We start from the raw sequence: 23,434 nt of genomic DNA on the forward strand, positions 1-23,434 counted from the left end.
GAAGAAAGGCGAGCAGCAGAATACGGATCCTGGACTTCAGAAAAGCAGACTTTGACTCCTTCAAGAAACTGGTGGACAGGATCTCCTGGGAGAATAACATGAGGGGGAAAGGAATCCAGGAGAGCTGGCTATATTTTAAAGAATCCTTATTGAGGTTGCAGGAACAAACCATCCCAATGTGTAGAAAGAATAGTAAATATGGCAGGCGACCAGCTTGGCTTAACAGTGAAATCCTTGCTGATTTTAAACACAAAACAGAAGATTACAAGAAGTGGAAGATTGGACAAATGACGAGGGAGGAGTATTAAAATATTGCTCAGGCATGCAGGAGTGAAAACAGGAAGGCCAAATTACACTTGGAGTTTCAGCTAGCCAGGGATGTTAAGAGTAACAAGAAGGGTTTCTTCAGGTATCTTAGCAACAAGAAGAAGGTCAAGGAAAGCGTGGGCCCCTTACTGAATGGGGGAGGCAATCTAGTGACAGAAGATGTGGAAAAAGCTAATGTACTCAATGCTTTTTTTTGCCTCTGTTTTTACAAACAAGGTCAACTCCCAGATTACTGCACTGGCAGCACAGTATGGGGAGGAGGTGACCAGCCCTCTGTTGAGAAAGAAGTGGTTCAGGACTATTTAGAAAAGCTGGACGAGCACAAGTCCATGGGGCCAGATACACTACATCCGAGGGTGTTAAAGGAGTTAGCAGATGTGATTGCAGAGCCATTGGCCATTATTTTTGAAAACTCGAGGTGATCAGGGATCAAGGTCCCAGATGACTGGACAAAGGCTAATATAGTACCCATCTTTAAAAAAGGGAAGGAGGAGAATCCAGAAAACTACAGGCCAATCAGCCTCACCTCAGTGACTGGAAAAATCATGAATCAAGTACTCAAGGAATAAATTCTGAAGCACTTAGTGGAGAGGAAAGTGATCAGGAACAATCAGCATGGATTCACCAAGGGCAAGTCATGCCTGAAAAACCTAATTCCCTTCTCTGAGGAGATAACTGGCTCTGTGGATGATGGAAAGCAGTGGATGTGTTATTCCTTGACTTTAGCAAAGCTTTTGATACAGTCTCCCACAGTATTCTTGCCAGCAAATTAAAGAAGAATGGGCTGAATGAATGAACTATAAGGTGGATAGAAAGCTGGCTAGATCATCGGGCTCAACGGGTAGTGATCAATAGCTCCATGCCTAGTTTGTAGCCGGTATCAAGCGGAGTGCCCCAAGGGTTGGTCTTGGGGCTGGTTTTGTTCAATATCTTCTTTAATGATACAGAGGATGGCGTGGACTGCACCCTCAGCAAGTTTGCAGATGACACTAAACTGGGAGGAGTGGTAGATATGCTTGAGGGTAGGGATAGGATACAGAGGGACCTAGACAAAGTAGAGGATTGGGCCAAAAGAAATCTGATGAGGTTCAACAAGGACAAGTGCAGAGTCCTGCACTTAGGATAGAAGAATCCCATGCACTGCTACAGACTAGAGATTGAATGGCTAGGCAGCAGTTCTGCAGAAAAGGACCTAGGGTTACAGAGGACAAGAAATTGGATATGAGTCTACAGTGTGCCCTTGTTGTCAAGAAAACTAACAGCATTTTGAGCTTCATAAGTAGGAGCATTGTCAGCAGATCGAGGGACGTGATCATTCCCCTCTATTCAGCATTGGTGAGGCCTCATCTGGAATATTGTGTCCTCTTTTGGACCTGACACAACAAGAAGGATGTGAAAAATTGGAACGAGTCCAGCGGAGGGCAACAAAAATGATTAGGGGGCTGGATCACATGACTTATGAGGATAGGCTGAGGGAACTGGGATTATTTAGTCTGCAGAAGAGAAGAATGAGGAGGGATTTGATAGCTGCTTTCAACTAACTGAAAGAGGATTCCAAAGAGGACGGATCTAGACCATTCTCAGTGGTAGCAGATGACAGAACAAGGAGTAATGGTCTCAAGTTGCAGTGAGGGAGGTTTATGTTAGATATTAGGAAAAACTTTTTCACTAGGAGAGTGGTGAAGCACTGGAATGGGTTATCTTGGGAAGTGGTGAAATCTCCTTCCTTAGAGGTTTTAAAGGTCAGGCTTGACAAAACCCTGGCTGGGATGATTTAGTTGGGGATTGGTCCTGCTTTGAGCAGGGGGTTGGACTAGATGACCTCCTGAGGTCCCTTCCAACCTTGATATTCTATGATTCTATCTGATGATTCTATGAATAGATCAAGTCCTTCCAACCCTTCCCATGAAGGATTGGGGTCTCCTTTGGGCATAAGATCCTGTCTGTTTGCTAGATCATAAAGCAGGCCCTGAGTCAACTTAAATTCAGGCTATTTATCCAAAAGTCCTTTCTTTGTTTGCTTTTTTCTAAAAAATCTAGTCTGAACCAGCATATGCAAGCTTCTCCAGGTGATGGTACTTCCCTGGAGGTGTTTGCCTAATCACATCCCGCCACTGTTCTTAGTTCCAGGAGAGCTATGATCTCCCTCCTGCATGGAATTAGGTAAAATCCCTATCCCGCAATAGTACTTAAATTTAAAACAGTGAGATCTCCCAAAGATATTGGAGGAAATTGTCCTCTCTCTCACAGATCGAATAATGAATGACAAGGTGGGTAAAATGAGCCCTAGGGGCTAGACAAAATGGCTGCCGAACAAACCAATGTGGAGTCCCTATCTTGTAAAATGCAATGCATGGCTGTTTGTGACCCTTGGACTACCAAACACAAAGCAGTAAATTAAGATTTTTTGATCTGAAGTGGGAGATTTTGAAACTGTTGACCCACCAGTTGTTGTCTGAGACAGCAGGGCCCTGTGAGGACAAAAAGAAGCCTCACCAGTGGAAAGGCTGATGCTATAGTACATTTTTTTGAGGCGGGTAGGGGGATCATGTTTAGGGGGTTGGATAATGCAAAAATAAACTATTTTCCTGCATTCTCTGATACACCAGGATTTGGGAAACTCTGGAAAATTGAAGTCTGAGCAGAAGTATGAAATGAGAACAGAGGTGCAATCCTGAAGAATTTATATCCTTCCTATCTAGCTTTCAGAAAAATATTGTCAAGCTTAGTGGGGTAGTAGTGGATGTAGCCTGCCATGACTGTCCCAGCATTATTTTTTGCCCTTCTGAATTCATGCCATGCACAAACAAACCTGCTGTCCATGTCCGCAGCATGCCTACTTCCATGTTGTTCAGAGAGCATAGGAAAGGGAGATGCAGTGTTCCATTGCCTGGCTCAGCAGAAGTGTGGGGGAAGTGTTTCTGCTGCAATTGATATTTACATGGTGCACATGCTCATTTAAGCTCAGACGAATTTTCATAACAAATGAATTTTAGTTTGTGTAGGTGGGAAGATATTTTTTGTTATTGGCTAGCATAAACTTTTTTTCAGAAATATTTCAAATGATTTTCAGGGTGTCATATTTCTCTCTTTACTCTTATGAGTGACCAGCTTCTTGAATCCATCGGGTTGTTTCTGACCATCATGTTTCAAAGTGGAAGGTATTAAACATTCAACAGAAAACAGATTTCTTCAGAATTGCCGGGGTGAGAGAATTTCCAGATCCTAATTGCTGAGACTCCAGGAGGAATGAAGAACTCAAAGAAATGGATATATATATATATATATATACTTGGAGATTTAGATCACACACCAAAACTGAACTTATTCAACTGGAATGTTCTCTATGACTATCAAGGTACTCCAGGTAAAGTTCTTCAGCTTCTTAAACAGATACAGGTTAAATTTCAATATTTTCCAAACAGGCCATTTAACATGAGGATTTTATTATTTCTCTAAAAGAACTGGATATAGAAAACAAGACTTCGTGTATCATCAAGATTATAATGACCAATTATTACTACACTGAGAAACATTTTATATACATTTATTTACTTGTATATGTTTATTCTTCACATTTTGGTATTGATGCAAGGGAAGGGTCAATATTTTCCAAATATTTTGGAATATTATTAGTATTTCTCCAAAACAATTTGGTGCTTTAGAAAACAAGTAGAAAGCAAAGATTTGTATTTCACTGAGAGTATGAAGCCAATTAGAATGAAAACATCATGGATATAGATCTTATGTACATGCATTTTGTGTTATTCATTTATTGTATCATAATTAAGTTAAATCTCTATATAATTATTAAAATTTAGCATGCATACATTGCATCTGTTTGCATCCAAGCTATACATTTTCTACTTTCTGATCCCCCTTTTCTATATATTCAATGCAGTTGTTGTATTATATGCATTGGTATCTATAGCATTGCACAGTCTATATTTTAGTACATCTTTTAGCATTTCACATTATTGTTTGTCTCTTTCATTAATTTAATTACTGATTAAAAACCTGTCAAATGAATGAGCTTTGAAAATAATATTCATTGGGCTTTCTGTAGCAATGACTTGTTCATTTGTCATAGATACTACCGCAAGTAGTCAAACGACAGTGCTGGCCACTGTCGAAGCTTAGATGAGGCTACCAATTGGCAAACGGGGTAGGCACATGTAAGCAGAAGGAGTTTTGCTCAAGTTGATGGGATTGCCATCCAGTCTGATGTCTTCTAGAGCTCTACGGGCATAAGTAACATCTTTCATTTTGCAGAAAGTGTCTTCATGCATCTCCTGAATGTTGTTGTTCTAAAAATAAAAGCAAAAATATCCATAAAGACAAAAGTATATGTTTGACAATAATTGTCTTTGAAAACCAATTTATTGACACATTTTCTGTGTTGTAAAAAGAAAGTAACATAAGCACAAAGTACCAGGTTGTCTCCCAGACCGAGCGCCTCTGCACTGCTCACAGTGCAAAAGAGAGATTCTGGCTGCAGATAGCCAACTGACAATTCTCCCGGCTAGGGGGAGCTCTCAACTCACAGAAAACTGCAACCTGAAACAACCCCTCACACTCTCAGGAAAAGGCCAAGAAGACAAGGTGGAGCAAGGTGGGAAGGTGAGAGACCAGAGCAATTCCAGCTGGAAAATCATGCCCAGAGGTCAACTGAAAGAATCATGGAACTATAACCAGCCCCTTGACATCCTCAGACCTCTCAACTTGCCAAGGCACAGATCTGGAATACAATGTTTGTCACAGGCCCTAAATAAAGGCCTTACACACCCACAATTCAAGCAGGAAGCTTAAAATGCTGTGGGATTCATTCATTTAGTGCAACTAACTCTTCCTGTAACCCCAGCTTTGTGATTCTTTTTCTGAGGTAAACAATTTTCACCAATAAAAATGATAGGACACCAAATTTGTGTGGGACATAGGTAATTTTAGAACTAAAATGACATGTCTCAAAATGAGGAGCATCTAACCACTATAGAGAGCCCCTCCCACACTTCTGTGCCAGCCAGATATTGGTGCAGGAAAGAATGCAGCTTGTTGTCTGTCTGTACAATTGTTCAGCATGTAATGGTTTATATTCCCCCAGTTTAGCAATGTGCAACCAATACAATGGATTAACATTGTTAGAATACATTTATTCTATACAGGTCTTTATAAAATAAATAGTGGAGATATCCTACCTCCTAGAACTGGGAGGGACCTTGCAAGGTCATCGAGTCTAGCTTCCTGCCTTCACTAACAGGACCAAGTACTGATTTTTGCCCTAGATCCCTAAATGGCCCCCTCAAGGACTGAACTCATAACCCTGGATTTAGCAGGCCAATGCTCAAACACTGAGCTATCCCTCCCTATCCCCAATTTTATTTTTTAAAAAGTATGAATCAAAGTATGAATATGCAATGGGGTATTCACCACACACCAGTCCAGAAGGGATTCATGATGCTGAGGAGAGGCCAATTTATCTGATAGCCTGCTCCTGGGGAAGAGCCAGGCCTTGAAGAACTGATTGAAGATGGAGCCCAGCTGGGGAGGAACAGTACGGGCTGGTATAAAGCTAGTAAGTTGACAGCAGAAAAGGGATGAAGGGTGGGGAGTCTGAGGCTATGGATTTCAGTAGTCTGTAGCTTCTCTCTGAAAGGAAGGAGTTTGAGCTGGTACACCCAAAGAATGGGGAGCCAGAAGCTATAGAAAGGAAATCTAGGGAAAGACCCAACAGCCTGAGGGAAAGCAGACTACAGTTGCCAGGTATAGGATCCCTGGGCTAGAACCTGGAATAGTGGGTGGACCTAGGTTCCCTTACCAGCCACAGGAGAAGTGGCACAGACCAGGCAGCAGAATTCAGACTGCCTAGGATGGTTGTGAAGTGGGACTTTCCTACCCTGGATGGGGAGGGCTATAGTAACCTGGCTGGAGGGCTAAGCATGAAGACAGAGCACCCTAAGTCAGAGAGTAAGAAAGAGTGGTGGCAGGGATGCAGCAAGCTGTACAATGGGGTGTTGGACCTGTAAAAAGCTAATCCTCAGAGCATCCAAGAGAAGGTACCACCTAGTGGTGAGTAAAGCACCCCATGACAAATGATAAAATGGTTTTGCTAGACTTATGTTCTTATGTTCCAAATTGTGGGCCAGCTCCTGCATTGGGGTGAATAAAAATGGCTCCATTGCCTACACTAAATTATATCAGTGGAGAATCTGGCCCATTATGTTTGAATATATATACATTGCACAGATAAGTTTTAATGATACATATCCAGATGGACTACTGTTTGGACAGGGCCGACTCCAGGCCCCAGCACACCAAGTGCGTGCTTGGGGTGGCATGCCATGGGAGGCACTCTGCCGGTCGGAGGATCCATTGGTCCCGTGGCTTTGGTGGAGCCGTGGGACCAGTGGACCCTCGGCAGGCATGCCTGAGGGAGGTCCACCGGAGCCGTGGGACTGGCAAGTGGCAGAGCGCCCCCCGCGGCATGCCCTCGTGCTTGGAGCGGCGAAATGTCTAGAGAAGCCCCTGTGTTTGGATTATTCAAATTTCATTTTGTCACCTGATTCTGAAATGAGTAGAAACAGTGAATTTCATGTAATTAAAACCCCTATTAGCCTAAAGTTTCAGATGTCTCATGATCCATTTTGGATGATAAGAGTTTACCTGAAGCTTAAAAAAAACAAACCACTAAGCACCAATATTGGTTTGCCCTCCCAGTTATATCTGTTGTTCTGTTTTGCTATTAAAAAATCAATTGTTTTTGTGATCTACCTGAAGATGAAGAGCTTGGAGGCTTTCAGGGAGTGGGAGTGGGATGTGATCCAGGTTATTGTCAGTGATGTAAAGATGATGCAGATCAACCATATCCTGGAAGAGAAGGAAGGGGAGTGTTTCCCAAAACATTAGAATTTTGTAAAATCTCCAAGAAGGAGACAGTAAGTTTTACATCCACCTTTGCAATGAGAAACTGAACTCGCCAATTCCTCTGAAATCAACATGACTCTCTGTTTAAAAAAATTACAGTGAAATATAGATAGGAACATACATTGCCAAGATCAGTTACTATCAGAGATCAGCTGTCTTGGTAAAGCAACTGAGAATGGCAAATAAATATTTAAGTGAAGTCTTCACCTCAGCATTGTGTCAAAATGAACATACTATCCTTCCTAGCTTCTGCAGAAAGCCCTTCCTCTGGGCCTGTTTTTTTTCTTAGAGGAGTCATCAGGTTTTGTTTGGCAGGAATCAATTTTGTTCAAGCAAAATGTATCTAAATAATCTTTACCCCCCACCCCCAAAAGTAAGATGGACTCCTGCAACAGATCAACAGTGGCAAGTCTGGGATAAGCAGTATCTTCTAATTACATCAAGGTACAGCCTATCAGGACTCCTGAGTTCTCATCCCTTATGATCATCTTGGGGATGTCAATAAACCACTCTGTCTCAATTCACCCATCTATAAAACAGGCATAAACTATCTACCTATTTCACTGGTTGTGAATTCATTAACATTTGCCAAGGTCTTTGAGACTCTAGGATGACAGGTATGTATGTATGGAATAGCGGGGCAGATTTTCTCCCATGTCTGAGACCCACTTGAATGTATGAGTGAGAGGCCATCAGGGAGCTGGGGGCTGGGTTGTGCATTCCCCATCTCACACTAGGTGTTAAGCTGAGAGGAAGTAGTTGGTGCAGGAGCTGATTCTGCAAACTTTGTTATGCTGTCTGAGAGCCATTTTCCCGTGAAAGAATTTATAGCTGATCAAGTACAGCTAGAATCTATCTCCTTTGGGACAACTAGACAGTGTATGAGTCAGATCAGACATGAGAATCTGGCCCACTATTTTCATTATTTAGATATATTAAAATCGAGGACTGGATTGTGATTTAGTGATGTGCCTGGAGTAAGGAGCAGCGCATGATAGTTTTGCTACCAGGAGGAAGGGTGTCACTCAGGAAGTTGCAGTCTACATGCTGTTCCAGAGAAGGAGTTAACATATATGCCCCGAAGTGTGCGTTCTACAAAATGCCAGTATAGCTACACTGCTGAGAAAATTGGACAGAGAGCCAAGGCTCTGCCCACCTACAAAGGTGGACATAGCACCTCTGTGCTCTGGAAAGGCCACAATTTCCTCCAGAGAGGAGGACAGATTTTTCTGTCAATCCCAAACTCACTTTAAATGCTTCTTCCTTTATTCCTTTGCGGCCAAGCCTGTTGTTACTAACATCAATGAATGTCAGGGAAGGCGGTAACTCGGGGAGCTGCCTTATCTTGTTATCGCGGAGCACTAACTCCTGAAGCTGGGGTAGCTCCCTGAAGGCATCTTCATCGATCTCGGATATAAAATTTGATGTCAGATCAATCCTCTTTAAATTGTCTGGCAGAGAAAATTAATAAAATATTTAGAGCACTCCAGAACTTATTTCTGACTGTCTTAAAACCTAAAAATGGGGGGGGGGAAAGCAAATGCATTTTAATTACATATGAATATTCCCTGATATGGTATTTAGTTATACATGTGTACTTGTATGGCAGAGCATTGATTACTTTTTCCAGAGGTCTTTAATAATGCGGTAATACCAATTTGAGGCTTGAAGAACTTTTCCTCTCCTGAAAGGGGCCAGCTTCCATTAATAATGAGCCCAAATGCACTTTATGGGAGCTTCAAGAGCAGAACATAATTCTAGGAAGTCCAGTAAGCTCCTTTAGTGGGGGGGGGGGGGGCGGGGCTGTGTCTTCCATTGAGAGCAAAATTATACAATTGGAAAAAATTTTTTGAGATATTCTGAGGAGAGCTGGTAAAAAAAAATAAGTATCTTATGAAATTGAATAAAAAAGACTCCTTTTGTTCAAAATTTTTCATCATTGAAAAATTTCAGAATGAAATGTTGTGAAATTCTCTAAACTTCCTGAAATGTTTTAAATTTTTCAGAGCAAAATACTTTTCATACTGGAAAAAGAAAAGGAGGAAGGTTAAAAAAGTAAGTGTTTCCATCCAAATATTTTCATTACCCAGTTCCTCCTTTTTTCTACCTTTTTCCAGTAGAAAAGAGTAAAAAGTGATAATGGGTTTTGATTTTTGTTTTTTCTACCAAAATGAAGCAATTTTTCATAAACAAAACCAAAATATATTTCTTCATTTGGTTAAAATACTTTCCATTAAAAGGGGGAAGGGGTCCATAAAAAAAAATTCCGTAGGTTGTTTGTGAGCCTAGTAGTGTCCCTGGATATTGTAAACATGTTTGAGATGAGCAGTCTTACTTGATAAGAATACATTTGTATTACTTTGTCAAATAGGGCATTTTCAATTGAATATAAATAATTAATTTTTAAGTACACTACTTTAATGGTTCGGTACTGGTGTTTTACTTTGTAACCAAAGTCAGTCAGGACAAGATTTTCAATATTGGGTGGCTAAAGTTGGGTTCCCAGAAACTGGCTTGATTTCAAAAGTTTTCAATACCCAATATTTTGGTTTTGTTTATGAAAAATTGCTTCATTTTGGTAGAAAAAAACAAATCAAAACCCATTATCACTTTTTGCTCTTTTCTACTGGAAAAAGGTAGAAAAAAGGGCTCTGAGCTTGTATGAAAACCAGGCCCCTTTAAGGCCTCATAAGTTGCTTACCTAAAAGAAGGAGGGACTCAAAATCACTAGTTGATTTTTGACAATTTAAGCCTCAAGGAGCCTAACATAGCTCGTTTTTGAAAATCTTAGCCTCAATATTTTCTTTTCCACAAGGGTTTCCTATTCATACCAGAGCAAACCAACAAATATCTTTAAATGAAGAAACTTCTTTAAGCTTTTACATAGATTCCTTTCCTTTCTTACTCTTGCTAATTACTGTATATACTGCCTAAATGATAATTGCTTTCTTTAAAGAAAACTAACCACTGTACTTTAAATTCACTATGAGTTTTTTCGCCTTTAACATTGATTATCTATGCACTTGCTAGCATTTCTAAACAGTCAATTATTTGTATTGTATTATTTGCACTAATTCTAGGATTGAATTTTAGTGAATCTAAGTCAAGCTACTAAAGGGTTAGACCTCAATACAGGAAAGCACTTTACCAGATGCTAAACTTTTAGCATGTGTCCCACTGATATCAATGATTTGACATAAGATTATATAAGACAGTTTACCACTTAAAATGGCATGAAGCAAAAAAGGAAAAAAGAAAGGGAAGCCAGCTGTATCAGAACTGTCATCCATACTTTGATTAGCAAAGTCATTTTTGTTGATCTTCTTGATTCTGTTATAGCGAGAGTAGAAATGGGTGGTTTTCTTGGGCAGTGGAGGAACAGCATCGAGTTCATGATCATCACAGTAGACTGTGGTCCCCAGACATGTACACAGAAGGCAAGTTGGAAGACCTGTGAAAAAAATAAAGGAAAGCAATTATGTGAAGAAAAATGTGCATGTGCAGTGAGAATATTAAGATTGGGTCAGTTTTATAAAAGCTATATTAAGAGTTCGGTATTATCAAGAAAATAACAGTGCTTAATTTGTGCCAGGGCCTCCCAGGGCTGAGGACTGGCACCTCTAGGATTGGCAGTTCATAGCCCTGGCACCGTTGGGCTTGCTGCATCGGTTATGAAAGTAAAAACATTGCTTGAGCTCTGGCACCTCTTTCATTACAGAATAAACACTGGAAAATAGCACATTGTGCAATAAGTGTAGAACATATTATGTTCCAGATATTCCTTCCAAACTTGAAGGTTTTTAATGTTGTATACTTTAGCCTGTTTGACTTATTGATGCTGGTGATAGAAATTAAAGAAACTGTAGCTGTTAACATATGTGTTTCTCAGAATATAAAATGAATCAAATAATCCTACAGTAGCTGACATTTTTATTTTGTGCTTCTAAAAATATATATGTATACATGGGATCCTATTCACAAAGCGTGAGATTCCTCCGTGGTATGAAGGTTGATGGGAAAGCCTCTATGGCACTTAAGCCTCACACAAGGGATGTGTAGGGGCACGAGGAGGTGGCCCCTGTGCAGGCGGGTCCCTGAGCACATCTACACACAGAGCAAAGGATCGTCCCAACTGGCTCATTGGTGAGTGGGTCAGCTGAGAAGGTGATGAAAGGGGCAGGCCAGGACCATGCCATGGGAACTATTTTTTTTATGCAGATCCAGTGGCTTCAACATCCTGGACAACCAGTGCAAATGGGGAGTGGCTGCTCCTCCAACCCACAGGCTGGGAGAGCAGTCACAAGAATGGAGGGATCCATCTCTATCCACTCTCACTGCTCTCTACCTGCAAAGAGACCACAATTCACAAGGTGAAGTAATGGACAATAAAACCAAATGTGTATGCAAGGCCAGTGCAACCATTTAGGCGACCTAGGCAGTCACCTAGTGTGATGGTATTTGGGTGGTGCCATTTTCTTTGGCAGTGACCGCAGCAGCTGGTTCTTCGGTTGCCCCAGTCATCATCGGAATTTAGGCACAGGAAGTTGGTCAGAGGAGCGCGGGGAGGGCCGCCTGCAGCAAGTAAGGGGTGGGGCAGCACACAGGGGAACTCCCGCCCAAGCTCACCCCTGCCCCACCTCCTCCCCGAGCACGCCGTGGCTGCTTTGCTTCTCCTGCCTCCCAGGCTTGCAGCACCAATCAGCTTAGGGGGGTACCTCAGGGCGGGGGGAAGCTGCTGTAGGGGTGGGGGTTCCTCAGGGTGAGGGCACGGGGGAGGAGGGCGCAAGGTGGAAGTTTCGCCTAGGGCGCAAAACATCCTTGCACCAGCCCTGTGTGTATGTGTGTGAGGGGAGGTGGTTTGGCCCTTTATTTAGTGAGATTAATGCCTCTAGAAGGGAGAATAAAAGATGCTAGCTTTCCTTAGGCAAACTGGTCAGCTGCTGCCATCTCTAAACTTCCTTGTTTGGGAAGAGCAACAAAGAGGATTTTGGTGAAGCTGTTCTGATGCCAGCTGGAGTCTTCTGATTTCCCTGTCTCTGTTCAGTCTGGCTTTCTGCTAGTGGCAAAAGAATCATACTGCATTCATTGATAGGAGTGGCTTCCTCTCTCAGGAAAGACAGTTAAATATCCATGTTGATTCTTTTAGCTTTGGCAGCAGCCTTCAGAGCCATTGGCTATCGGTTACACACTGCTGGGATAGATGGAATCTCCTTCCTCTTTGATTTCTCAGATGGTTGGGCTGGAGGAATCAATTGCTTATCCCCTTTGAGAATTCTCTTATGTAAAGTTCTGTTCTGTCACCTCCTCCTATTCAGCGTATTTGGAAGACTGCAGGGGATGCTTGTGGCTTTCTATTAGCAGCAATATGTGGATGATACCCAGCCCTTTTTTTTTTTATTGGACCCAAATGGTACAGCCTCTCTGCTTTCCAAGGGCCTGGCTGTAAGCAAGGCATGGATGAGATTAGCTGATTAAAAGTCAGTCCAGATAAAATGGAGGCGATGCTTATAGGTAAATGGGAAGCATGTAGATGGTATGCCAAAGATGAGGGGTGTGTGTGTGTATGTCTCACTATATATTGGTGGTCCTGAATCCCTTAGGGCTTCTTGATTTCCAGCTTATAGTAGTGATCAAAATGCCTTTTTCATCTATATTTTAATTGGAAGATGGTGGACACTAATCCTCTGAGTACTTTGTCACAGTTACATGTCTCTGACCTCCAGATTAAATTATGACAGTGTGTTTGATATGAGGCTAACCTCTAACACCATTTGACATCTGCAGCTAGCACAGAATAAGGCTGTTTTGATTCACGTCCTAGCTATAGGGTGTATATTATGTCCATCTCCAAAGATCTCACTGGTTTTCTCATTTGCTTTGAGGAGCAATTCAAGGTATTGACATTGATCTAGAAACTGCTGCATGGTTTGGAAGCTCTCTCCCTCTCTTCCTAGGTGTTGTCATGACAGTTGAAATCATTTGGAGCCATTTGGCCCAGTCCTTAGATTCATACTCTGATATACTGGGGACATTCAACTCTGCTATACTCCCCCAGTCCCCTTCCCTGCCATGGGTACAACATTACTGATTACAATAACAAAGTGGAAAATTGGGCCCAAGCATTCTTGTCAGTCTGTTTACCTTCAACTCATGGTGCAAGGCTTGTTGTGCCTCTTCTTAGGGCTACACTGTGGCTGTAAGTCACAAGTGTTCCGTAGGGGGCAGTACAGAGCTGCACAGGCTTCTGCACGCTCAGGAGCAATACTGGGGAGATTGTCCTTCATGTAGGCATGAGCTCCCCTGAGGCTGCAAAGCGGGTGAAGAATGCTCCCCTTGGTACTCCAGATCTTATCTGTGGCTTGGTGTGATACTCTGATACTCCCTCCCTCTTACACCTGCTCTCCCAAGAGGGCAAGAGTGCAGGAACTGCTGTTGTGAGGAGTAGCTACCTATATGCTTCCCCTTTACCATAAGCAGCCATGCAAGGGGTGATAGCTACTTGCCCACCACTGTATGATGATGCTAGTCCCACTCACTAGGCTTGGCCTTAGGCTTTTGCATAAAGGAGTTAAAGTACAGAATCTAATAAGGTGTATAGTATCAGAGGGGTAGCCGTGTTAGTCTGGATCTGTAAAAGCAGCAGAGTCCTGTGGCATGCATCCGACGAAGTGGGTATTCACCCACGAAAGCTCATGCTCCAATACGTCTGTTAGTCTATAAGGTGCCACAGGACTCTTTGCTGCTAATAAGGTGTAGTTTGGGATGGGGGGTGGGAGTGTCTGTCTATATTGACATTTGTCCACATGCTAGGTTTTGTGGTTATCTTTACTATATATGTCCCAGAGATAGTAGGGTCCCTTTTTTGTGTGTGTGTAGAACTAACATAATTATATGGGGAAACTGAACCTTGAATCCTTACACATCCCAGACATCCCTTGGTCCTGTGGCATTCCCAGAAGAGCAGAAGGTTTAAAACTTCAGTGGAATGGATCAAGTTCCTTTGATTGTCAGATTTCTATGAATGGTCACAATGGATACAATCCATATTGTGTGCAAATTTCATTCTTCATATAATTTTGATTACAAAGATTAGGTATGTGAACTGGAATTCATCCTCTCACTTATCTGTATGGGTTGCGGCTGGACAATCCTCTAGGTGTCTTTAATGGCTAATTCCTTTCTTGGATTGCAAAGTCTGATTTAACAGTGGTTCGACATGATATGACCAGTCAAAACTTAGTGCTTCAAAGTTCAATGTAATGGAACCCATTGAACATGAACTTAATACACAGTAATATGAAACATCTAAGTTACTGATAGATTCCTCTGGTGGTTAAAACTGTGATAAGAACAGCAGTCACAACAACTGCAATCCACTTTCATAAGAGTTTCATATGAGAAATAGAATTGATTTGACATTTCCTTCTTAAGGTTATGAGATTATAGTCACATTGAACTCCTCAGATGCTATGCTACCCTAAAGATGCAAATGTGGTGGCTTTGAAACTTATTACGATTACTTGTTTAGTTCCGTAAACAGTATCGTTTGGATTATTATTGAGGAAATGAGTTTTTTAGAGGCTTATGGAGACAGGATATCAATTTCCTTCTTATTGTTTTTTAATTAACATTTCTGATCCAGAAGCTTGACATCAGGAAAGATTTCTCATCCCTTGAGCTAAAACTGCTTGAAAGATGTGCATTTGCAAAGAAAACATTTAGCTGCTCCAGGAGGAACATGAAAATCGAAACTCAAGCCAATTCACCTCATTCATGAAAGGTTCCTACTAAAAGGTGTGGGATATGGAAGGCTAGAGTGGGTCCTTTTCCCAATATTTCCTCCACAGAACCACACTATGGAAATCGTGCTTGGCCAGATGGCCTTCAAACCATTTTGAGTAGTGAATATTAGTGGGCATGTGTAAATCCCTGAAACCTAACATTTCACTGATTGAAGGTATAAATATTCCTGCTCCACCTAATCTGTTTCTCACCTGTTTTGGCCATGGAACCAACTAAGTATTTTGTGCTGGATAGTTTTGTTTGTCAAATTTATTTGGTCAGTGTGGCAGGGCAGGGGTAAAACCCCTTAAAGCCCTGTCAAAATGCTGGCTACAGCCTGCTGTCTGGCCAGTAGGTCAGGGGTAGAGATGCAGGGAGCTCAGCTGCAAGCCTTAATGAGGGCTGGCTCAGATGGATGTGCTGGGCAAGTAGTGACAGCTGGGCTGAGGCAGGAGAAGGTTGTAAAAGCCCTGGGCAAACATTAATGGGGAGTATCAGAGGGGTAGCCGTGTTAGTCTGGATCTGTAAAAGCAGCAAAGAATCCTGTGGCACCTTATAGAATAAAAGACGTTTTGGAGCATGAGCTTTCGTGGGTGAATACCCACTTCTTCAGATGCATGTGGTGGAAATTTCCAGGGGCAGTATATATATGCTAGCAAGCAAGCTAGAGATAACGAGGTCAGTTCAATCAGGGAGGATGAGGCCCTGTTCTAGCAGTTGAGGTGTGAAAACCAAGAGAGGAGAAACTGGTTCTGTAGTTGGCAAGCCATTCACAGTCTTTGTTCAATCCTGAGCTGATGGTGTCAAATTTGCAGATGAACTGAAGCTCAGCAGTTTCTCTTTGAAGTCTGGTCCTGAAGTTTTTTTTGCTGCAGGATGGCCACCTTAAGGTCTGCAATAGTGTGGCCAGGGAGGTTGAAGTGCTCCCCTACAGGTTTTTGTATATTGCCATTCCTAATGTCTGATTTGTGTCCATTTATCCTTTTCCATAGAGACTGTCCAGTTTGGCCGATGTACATAGCAGAGGGGCATTGCTGGCATATGATGGCGTATATTACATTGGTGGATGTGCAGGTGAATGAACCAGTGATGGTGTGGCTGATCTGGTTAGGTCCTGTGATGGTGTCGCTGGTGTAGATATGTGGGCAGAGTTGGCATCGAGGTTTGTTGCATGGATTGGTTCCTGAGCTAGAGTTATTATGGTGCGGTGTGCAGTTACTGCTGAGAATATGTTTCAGGTTGGCAGGTTGTCTGTGGGCAAGGACTGGCCTGCCACCCAAGGCCTGTGAAAGTGTGGGATCATTGTCCAGGATGGGTTGTAGATCCTTGATGATGCATTGGAGGGGTTTTAGCTGGGGGCTGTATGTGATGGCCAGTGGAGTCCTGTTGGTTTCTTTCTTGGGTTTGTCTTGCAGTAGGAGGCTTCTGGGTAGGGGAGCACTTCAACCTCCCTGGCCACACTATTGCAGACCTTAAGTTGGCCATCCTGCAGCAAAAAAATGTCAAGACCAGACTTCAAAGAGAAACTGCTGAGCTTCGGTTCATCTGCAAATTTGACACCATCAGCTCAGGATTGAACAAAGACTGTGAATGGCTTGCCAACTACAGAACCAGTTTCTCCTCTCTTGGTTTTCACACCTCAACTGCTAGAACAGGGCCTCATCCTCCCTGACTGAACTGACCTCGTTATCTCTAGCTTGCTTGCTAGCATATATATACTGCCCCTGGAAATTTCCACCACATGCATCTGAAGAAGTGGGTATTCACCCACGAAAGCTCATGCTCCAAAACGTCTGTTAGTCTATAAGGTGCCACAGGATTCATTAGTGGGGAGGCTAGCCTGATAGGAGAAAGGAGGGCAGTATCTCTGTCTCCTTGCCAATAAGGACACCTCAAGGGCCCGGAGACCCTAGGGAGGGTCTGTGGGGCACTAACTGTTGGGGGATCTGGGCACTACACAAGCACTGTAAATAAAGACACTGGGGTGATTAAACAAAAGAGGGTGTGGACAATCTTTATTAAACAAGCCTAAACACAGGGTGCAGGCACAAGTGGGAGAGCCTGTGCTCACCCTGTGACTGTCAGTTTTACTAAACAGTTCAGTTAGCAATGTGGTTAGTGAAAGTTAGTGGAACTTACCATTTTGAAAGTACTTATTGGATTGGCTTTTAGGTTTTTTTGTTGTTGTCTGTTTTGGCTTGACCCCTCTTGGCCAAGTAGGATAATAAGGCTTCTTTCTGTAAAAAGGTCAATCACTGAAGACCATGATATTTGCTAGCAGTGCCTAGCTGAGGGCATACTAGGTCTGCTACCTGCTCTCTTCAGGCAAGCAGAGAGAGGAGCCACAGGCTAAAATCTTTCCTTATTCTGGAACCTTTGTCTGCAGTGCTCAGGGATCCAGGAGAAATATCTTAAAGGCAAACTACATTCTAGCCTGCCCTCTTGCCTTCTCTCCCACTGGGTGATTTGACCTAGCTTCAGGGAGCAAGCCTGACACAGAGAGGTGTAAGTTACACACTCTCAAACCTCCTTGAATCAATTCTAGTGAATCTGGTCCTAAGTAAGCTTAGAGTAAAGTTGTTTGGAAAAAAAAACTGACAATTCTTTTTCTGGCAAAAAATGCCATTTTGTGAAAACAACTTTCTTGAAAAAGTTTATTTCAACTAAAATGGTATCTCGGGTCTAGAATATAGAGATGGCCACAGACTTTAGAATGGCTAGTAGTGTGGTGATCAGGGCACTCACGTAAGCAGTTGAAGACCCAGATTCCAGTCCCTGTTTCAAATGACATTGCTGGTGAGTGCTGTTATCACTGGGCTACAGAGTCGGTCTGTCTCTCTACTCCAATGGCTATTTATACATAGTGGAATAGCTTCAACAGGAGAAATTGAGAGGGAGAGAGAGACTGCCTCTATAGCCTCCAACTCACCTGGCCTGTAGGAGACCCACCTTCAAGTCTCTGTACTGCCTCATTCAGAGTATCAACCTGAGCCTTGATTTCTAACAATTTCAGTAAGCCTTTCCATTAAAAACATTGATTAAAACATTGTGGTAACTCTGGAAAAAGACAGACAAGTTTCCATTCTTAACTTGCAAAATGGAAATATGGGCATTTCCTGTGTCTTTGACTATTGCTAGTTAGACTGGAATCTTTGATAAGTCCCAAGGGAAATTCCTTTAAAAGTTTATAAGGAACTGCAAGCCCACCAAACCACAAAAGACCCCTACACCAAAGATCAGTATTTGCTATAGTCTCAAATACATGGAAGTTGGGAGTTCACCCATTTTGGTGGCTGCCATGACAGGTCTCAATGTTATGCAGTGATAGAGACGCAGCCAGGGAAGAGCCTGCAGATTCTGTTTTGTACCCTGCTCATCAACATGATATCTGAGTGCCTAGGGGGACAAAAGAGGAGTTCCAATTTCCAATGTGTGTGTTTAGTGAATGGAATAGAATCACTCCCAGACCCAATTTTTTTAAATGCCACCAGTTGGACTCTGCCAGGATAAAGAATCTGTACTGATTCAAAACAAGACGGGGTGGGAGGTTCTCTGGACAATTCTGAAATATCCAATGCAATTTTCTCCATTTTAGATTTTCAAATCTTTCAAAAGAGTTGTTATGCAAAACTTCCCTATATTATATATATGAATCTGTCATACTTCACCAGGGACTAAGGAAGATCTAGCAGAAAGATCTTCCTTTTGAAAATGTCGATAGGGAACACCTGGTTGGAACACCTGTTCTTATGTCAGGTGTTGGAGCTGCTCTGGCAACTAACAGAAAGGCTGAGAGACCCAGGAACTCCACCTTCTTTTCCTGAATCCACTTGAGAGTCCCTTGTCTCCTAAATCCACACCTGTCCAGGAAAAGTAGTAGTCCCCAAGGAGGGAGAAGAGGCAAAAGTCTGTCCCTGTTTTAGCTGCAAAATCCTGTCTAAGGTGGCTATCTAAGACTCTGAATTAAGCCTGGTTGGGAAACAACTCCATTTCATGAAAAGTTTAAAGGCTTTAATATTTGTTTTGACTCCAATGAGGAATGAAATCAAAACCCTTTTGATATTTTTTCACACAAAAAAAATGAGCCCCACCCCAGAATAGCCAACACACTAATGATAAGGGTACTCACCTGGGATGTGTGAGATCATCAAACAGATGTTCCAAAATGATATTGAACTTAATATTGATAAAAATTTCAATTGTCACAATTTCATAAAAAATGGAAAATGTTGATTTTCTTTTTCATGAAAAGTTTTATTTTTGAACACTTCACTTCTGTTGAGGAATTTTTTTTTGTGGGGAAAAAGTTAACTAGTTTTATAGATGACAACTCATACCAAATTAGGTAAATGCTTAATAAAAAGCAAACTCACCACCAGACTCAGTGCATCATGGAAAGCAACCCAATGCAATGGTATGGCTTTTTTTTTCCACTAACCATCATGTGTTTGGGGCCCAAGAGCTCCTGACCCCTGTGGTGAAGAACCATCAATTAGTTTTGGTGTTGATGCTTCTTCTTCAGCTTCTTTTGGCAGTGGTGGTGGGGAATGAATCTTTCTAGTTACAGAAGGTAACACGGTTCCAATCTCTATCTGGGGAGAAACACAGTTATATTAAGGAGGTACATTACATGTTTGTATTTGCTGGCTGGTGGTGTTTTAACAATGCTTCATTGATCAGATTCTACCACTAGAGGCCAGACATGCTCTGACACTCAATGGTACATCTGCATTTTATACTGCAGCTACCAGATGACTTTGACTTGGTCTGCAACTGCAGAGCTTAAAACTGAAACACATTTATTCACTTTGCACCTCAGATATTTTCTTTGTTAGGGAAAATATTATAAGCATTCTGCATTAATGAGAATTTCTATTAACCAAGTTCTTTTCTCACGCTTATTCAAAGATAGCATTAACAAACCAATTTTGTGATACAGCCAGTGATGTTCTGTCTGACAAATGAAAAGTTACTAAGACGCTCCAAAAAAAAATGCCAATCATCTGAATTTAGAATGGGAAAATCTGCCAGAATAAATCCACAAAACATACCGGCACATGTATATCACATTTGAACTGTAATATCTTTAAAAGAACCATCTTAAAACAGGAAAGGGAGTCAGAATAAATTAGTCGCAGTGTTTGTCAACCTTTTTTCACTGTCTGAATGATTGACAGCACTATGTCGCTTTATTCGTTAGCAATTGCAGAGGATACAAAAAAGAAGGGTTGAAGATAAAAAGCATTTAAATAAGCATGAAGATCTACACTCAAGAAAATCCTATAAACTTTGGTAAACCCTGCCATGGCACTAGAAAACATGTTTTCCTTCCCTGAGTCCCACCACCTAATAAGTTGGAAGAACCAATTATTGTTACTATATTAACTATAAAGCTGCATTCTGTCAATGTTGTTCCAAAACTACTTTAGGGAAAAATAAATGTGACCAGCTTCTAGCAGGGGTGCTAGAAAAAATTGTGTAGTGGGGATGTTGAAGTCTATTGAACCAAACAGTAAACACTGTACATAATGGAAACCACTTCAAGCCAAGGGGTGAGGGAGCACCCCTGGTTCAGCACCTATGGATTCTAGTGTCACATCTGCTGCTATCACAGAACAAAGTAGTGTTGGCAAGTGAGTATAGGAGAAACCTACCATTGCAAACAGGCATTGTGGTCTGAAGGAATGAATGCAGGATTGGGAATCAATTGGTCACATTCTACTTTGGATTCTGCCACCACTGAATCACTGTATGGTCTTTGACAAGTCTCTTCACCTCTCTGCCTCCATTTCCCCATATGTAAAACGAGAATAACAATGCTTATCTACCTGAAATGCCCCTCTGAGGGTGGGTGAATATTAGTATTTTCATTTGATAAGGAACAAGTAGTTAGTGTTTGTCTAGTGCTTAGAACATTTAAGGTGCTAGATAACTGCCAAGTATTTATAAAATTCAAGCCCAGCTCCCACTGAAGTAAGTGCCTTAGAAAGGACTACTTCAGGGGTTGGCAACTATTCAGAAGCGGTGTGCTGAGTCTTCATTTATTCACTCTGATTTAAGGTTTCGTGTGCCCGTAATACATTTTAAGAAGGTCTCTTTCTATAAGTCTATAAGATATAACTAAACTATTGTATTTAAAGTAAATAAGGTCTTAAAAATGTTTAAGAACCTTCATTTAAAATTAAATTAAAATGCAGAGTCCCCCCGCCCCAGATTGGTGACCAGGAGCCAGGCAGTGAGAGTGCCACTGAAAATCAGCTTGCGTGCTGCCTTTGGCAAGCGTATCATAGGCTACCTACCCCTGGACAACTTGTTTGAGCCTTGTGTTTGTACAGTGAAAATAAGCCCCAAGGACTTGGACTAGAACTAGTTCTTCCTATAAACTGTTCAATACATTGGCATATATAGCTTCTTAGTGTCTGGACTGAATTGAAATGCCTCATTTGTTGCTCTAGTTCCATAAAGTTACTTTGTGTAGGTATTTAAGGAATATCTTTTCTTGAGGGGTGGAGAGGGGAGTGAGGGACAATCAGGAAAATTAGCTCAAAAGAGTAAAGTCCTCTCCACAAGGCCTGACACCATTTCAGTATTGTGTTTAAAGAATGCTTTATAGAATGGAATACAGCTGCCTGTCCTTGCATCAGCCCAGAAAATGGAACAGACATCACATGCTGGTGTGCTGGCCATAGTGGACTCTGTAGTTAAACCACTTTTATTTTTTTTTTCAAACTAGAGAAGCTGAACTGAAGAATAGTCCAGATTCAGAATTCTGAAGTGTTATGAAAATTAGAAACCAAACCACAGGCATCTGTGTGCTGTATACAATTATTATTGGGCAGCCTGCATCTAGTCCTAGAGCTTTCTTCTCCTAGTAAATGGTTTAGTTTGCAATTTGGATGGGTGCTGTCAAGATTTGCATACTTATCCTGCCTTTACAAGTGTGCAGATAGAGTCTCTCCTGCAAGTGCAGGGTTGTGTAGTTCACACTGAATCCCCTGTGCTCATATGTGAGCAGTGCTGGAGAGGGGCATTCATACCACAATAACTGGCTGGGGGGGAACAGCAAATTTACAAACTAGTTGGGGGTTTACACAACTTGCACCAGGTGACATGGGAGAGGAGCTGAATCCCCACATCTCACAGGTGATTTGGCACTGTTCCTTCCTGGGCCAACCCCATCCATTCTTGTCTCCTTGGCTCCAGTTGAGTGTGGGTTGCTGGATGGCCTGAACTACTGTGCATAAATCCTAGCTACCTGCATTTAAAGGAGGAGGAAGGACTATTACTGCTAGTATTTTTTTTTTAAATCAGGCCTTTCATGAAGGACAAATAAGAAAAAACACACATGGCACTTGGTCTATGTCCTAAACATGAACAAAACTCTGCATATGCCCCCATAAAAGTACTTAGCTTGATTATACCATCAGTATATTTGTTTTGGAAAGACAGATTCCAGGATTGTCCAGGAATACAAAACACACTTCTTATAATCTCCTTAAACATTGTACTGTAATTTTGTATTGGTGCTTATAATGTTAAGAACCATGATGCTGAATGGAAGAGATCCTGGCAACCATTTACATTATACTCATTGAACAGAAATAGTTTGTTTTAAACTTGGGGGTGATTACAGGTCCCAGTACTGTGAGGTGCCGAGTAGAGCTAAAAGGAGGAAATGTTGTCCCCTCCTCGCCCCCCCAAAAAATCTGGGAAAATCAAGATTTAAAAAAAAATCTATCCTAAACTGGGACAAAAGTCAATCTTGAAAACTTCCATGAATCAACAAACTGAAAAGAGAACTATTTCCAGTCAACTGAAACATTTTGTTTTGATGATTTTGAAACTGTTTTGCCTTTTTTTTCAATTTTAAATAAAAAATGTGAAAACTGTTTCCTGAAAATCAACAATATTTAATGGGAAAATAGCCAAACCATGCCTGACCAGCTCTAGTGATGAGTTCCATTGAAGACAGTGAACAATGAGGCAGTTTAGAAGTTCATAGGTGTTTAATACCACACAGAATCAAGCCCTATGTTTTTATCTCGTCTTAATGACTGTGTATGGAAAGCAGCAATATTTGTTTTGACTGAAACAATTCACAGATACTATCATTTCAATGTAATTAAAAGGAAAGCGGGTGGTGCTGGAATCAGGAAGCATTAATGTTTCTAAATGTGTAAGAGAAAATGGCAAATGGAGTAAGGTTAAAACTAAACTTCAAAAGACAGCAAATGAGTGCTTGCCAAATTGAGGTAATAGGAAATAAGGATGCACCTTATCAGTGTATCTACCAAAAACATACTGTTCCAATCTGTGGGGCTGAGAGTGAAACAGCTTTAACAGGAATAGCGGGGGTACAAATCAAAAGAAGACCAAGAACACAGGAAATAGGGACAGATGTTCT

General features: G+C 41.6%; 1 protein-coding gene across 1 annotated transcript in view; it reads right to left on the reverse strand.

Moving 5' to 3' along the window:
* Nucleotides 1-4,463: 4,463 nt before the first annotated feature.
* The window catches only part of EPYC (epiphycan), a 34,477-nt gene continuing 15,506 nt past the window's right edge, over nt 4,464-23,434 (reverse strand). Inside the window, exons 2-6 of the mRNA XM_050935850.1 lie at nt 19,469-19,622; nt 10,541-10,699; nt 8,497-8,699; nt 7,096-7,191; nt 4,464-4,634 (exon numbers count right to left, since the gene is read on the reverse strand). Of these exons, the coding sequence (XP_050791807.1) occupies nt 4,464-4,634; nt 7,096-7,191; nt 8,497-8,699; nt 10,541-10,699; nt 19,469-19,622 (783 nt within the window). The remainder of the gene's footprint in view (nt 4,635-7,095; nt 7,192-8,496; nt 8,700-10,540; nt 10,700-19,468; nt 19,623-23,434) is intronic.

The sequence above is a fragment of the Gopherus flavomarginatus genome, chromosome 1, assembly GCF_025201925.1.
Source record: "Gopherus flavomarginatus isolate rGopFla2 chromosome 1, rGopFla2.mat.asm, whole genome shotgun sequence".
NCBI classification, from domain to species: Eukaryota; Metazoa; Chordata; order Testudines; family Testudinidae; genus Gopherus; species Gopherus flavomarginatus.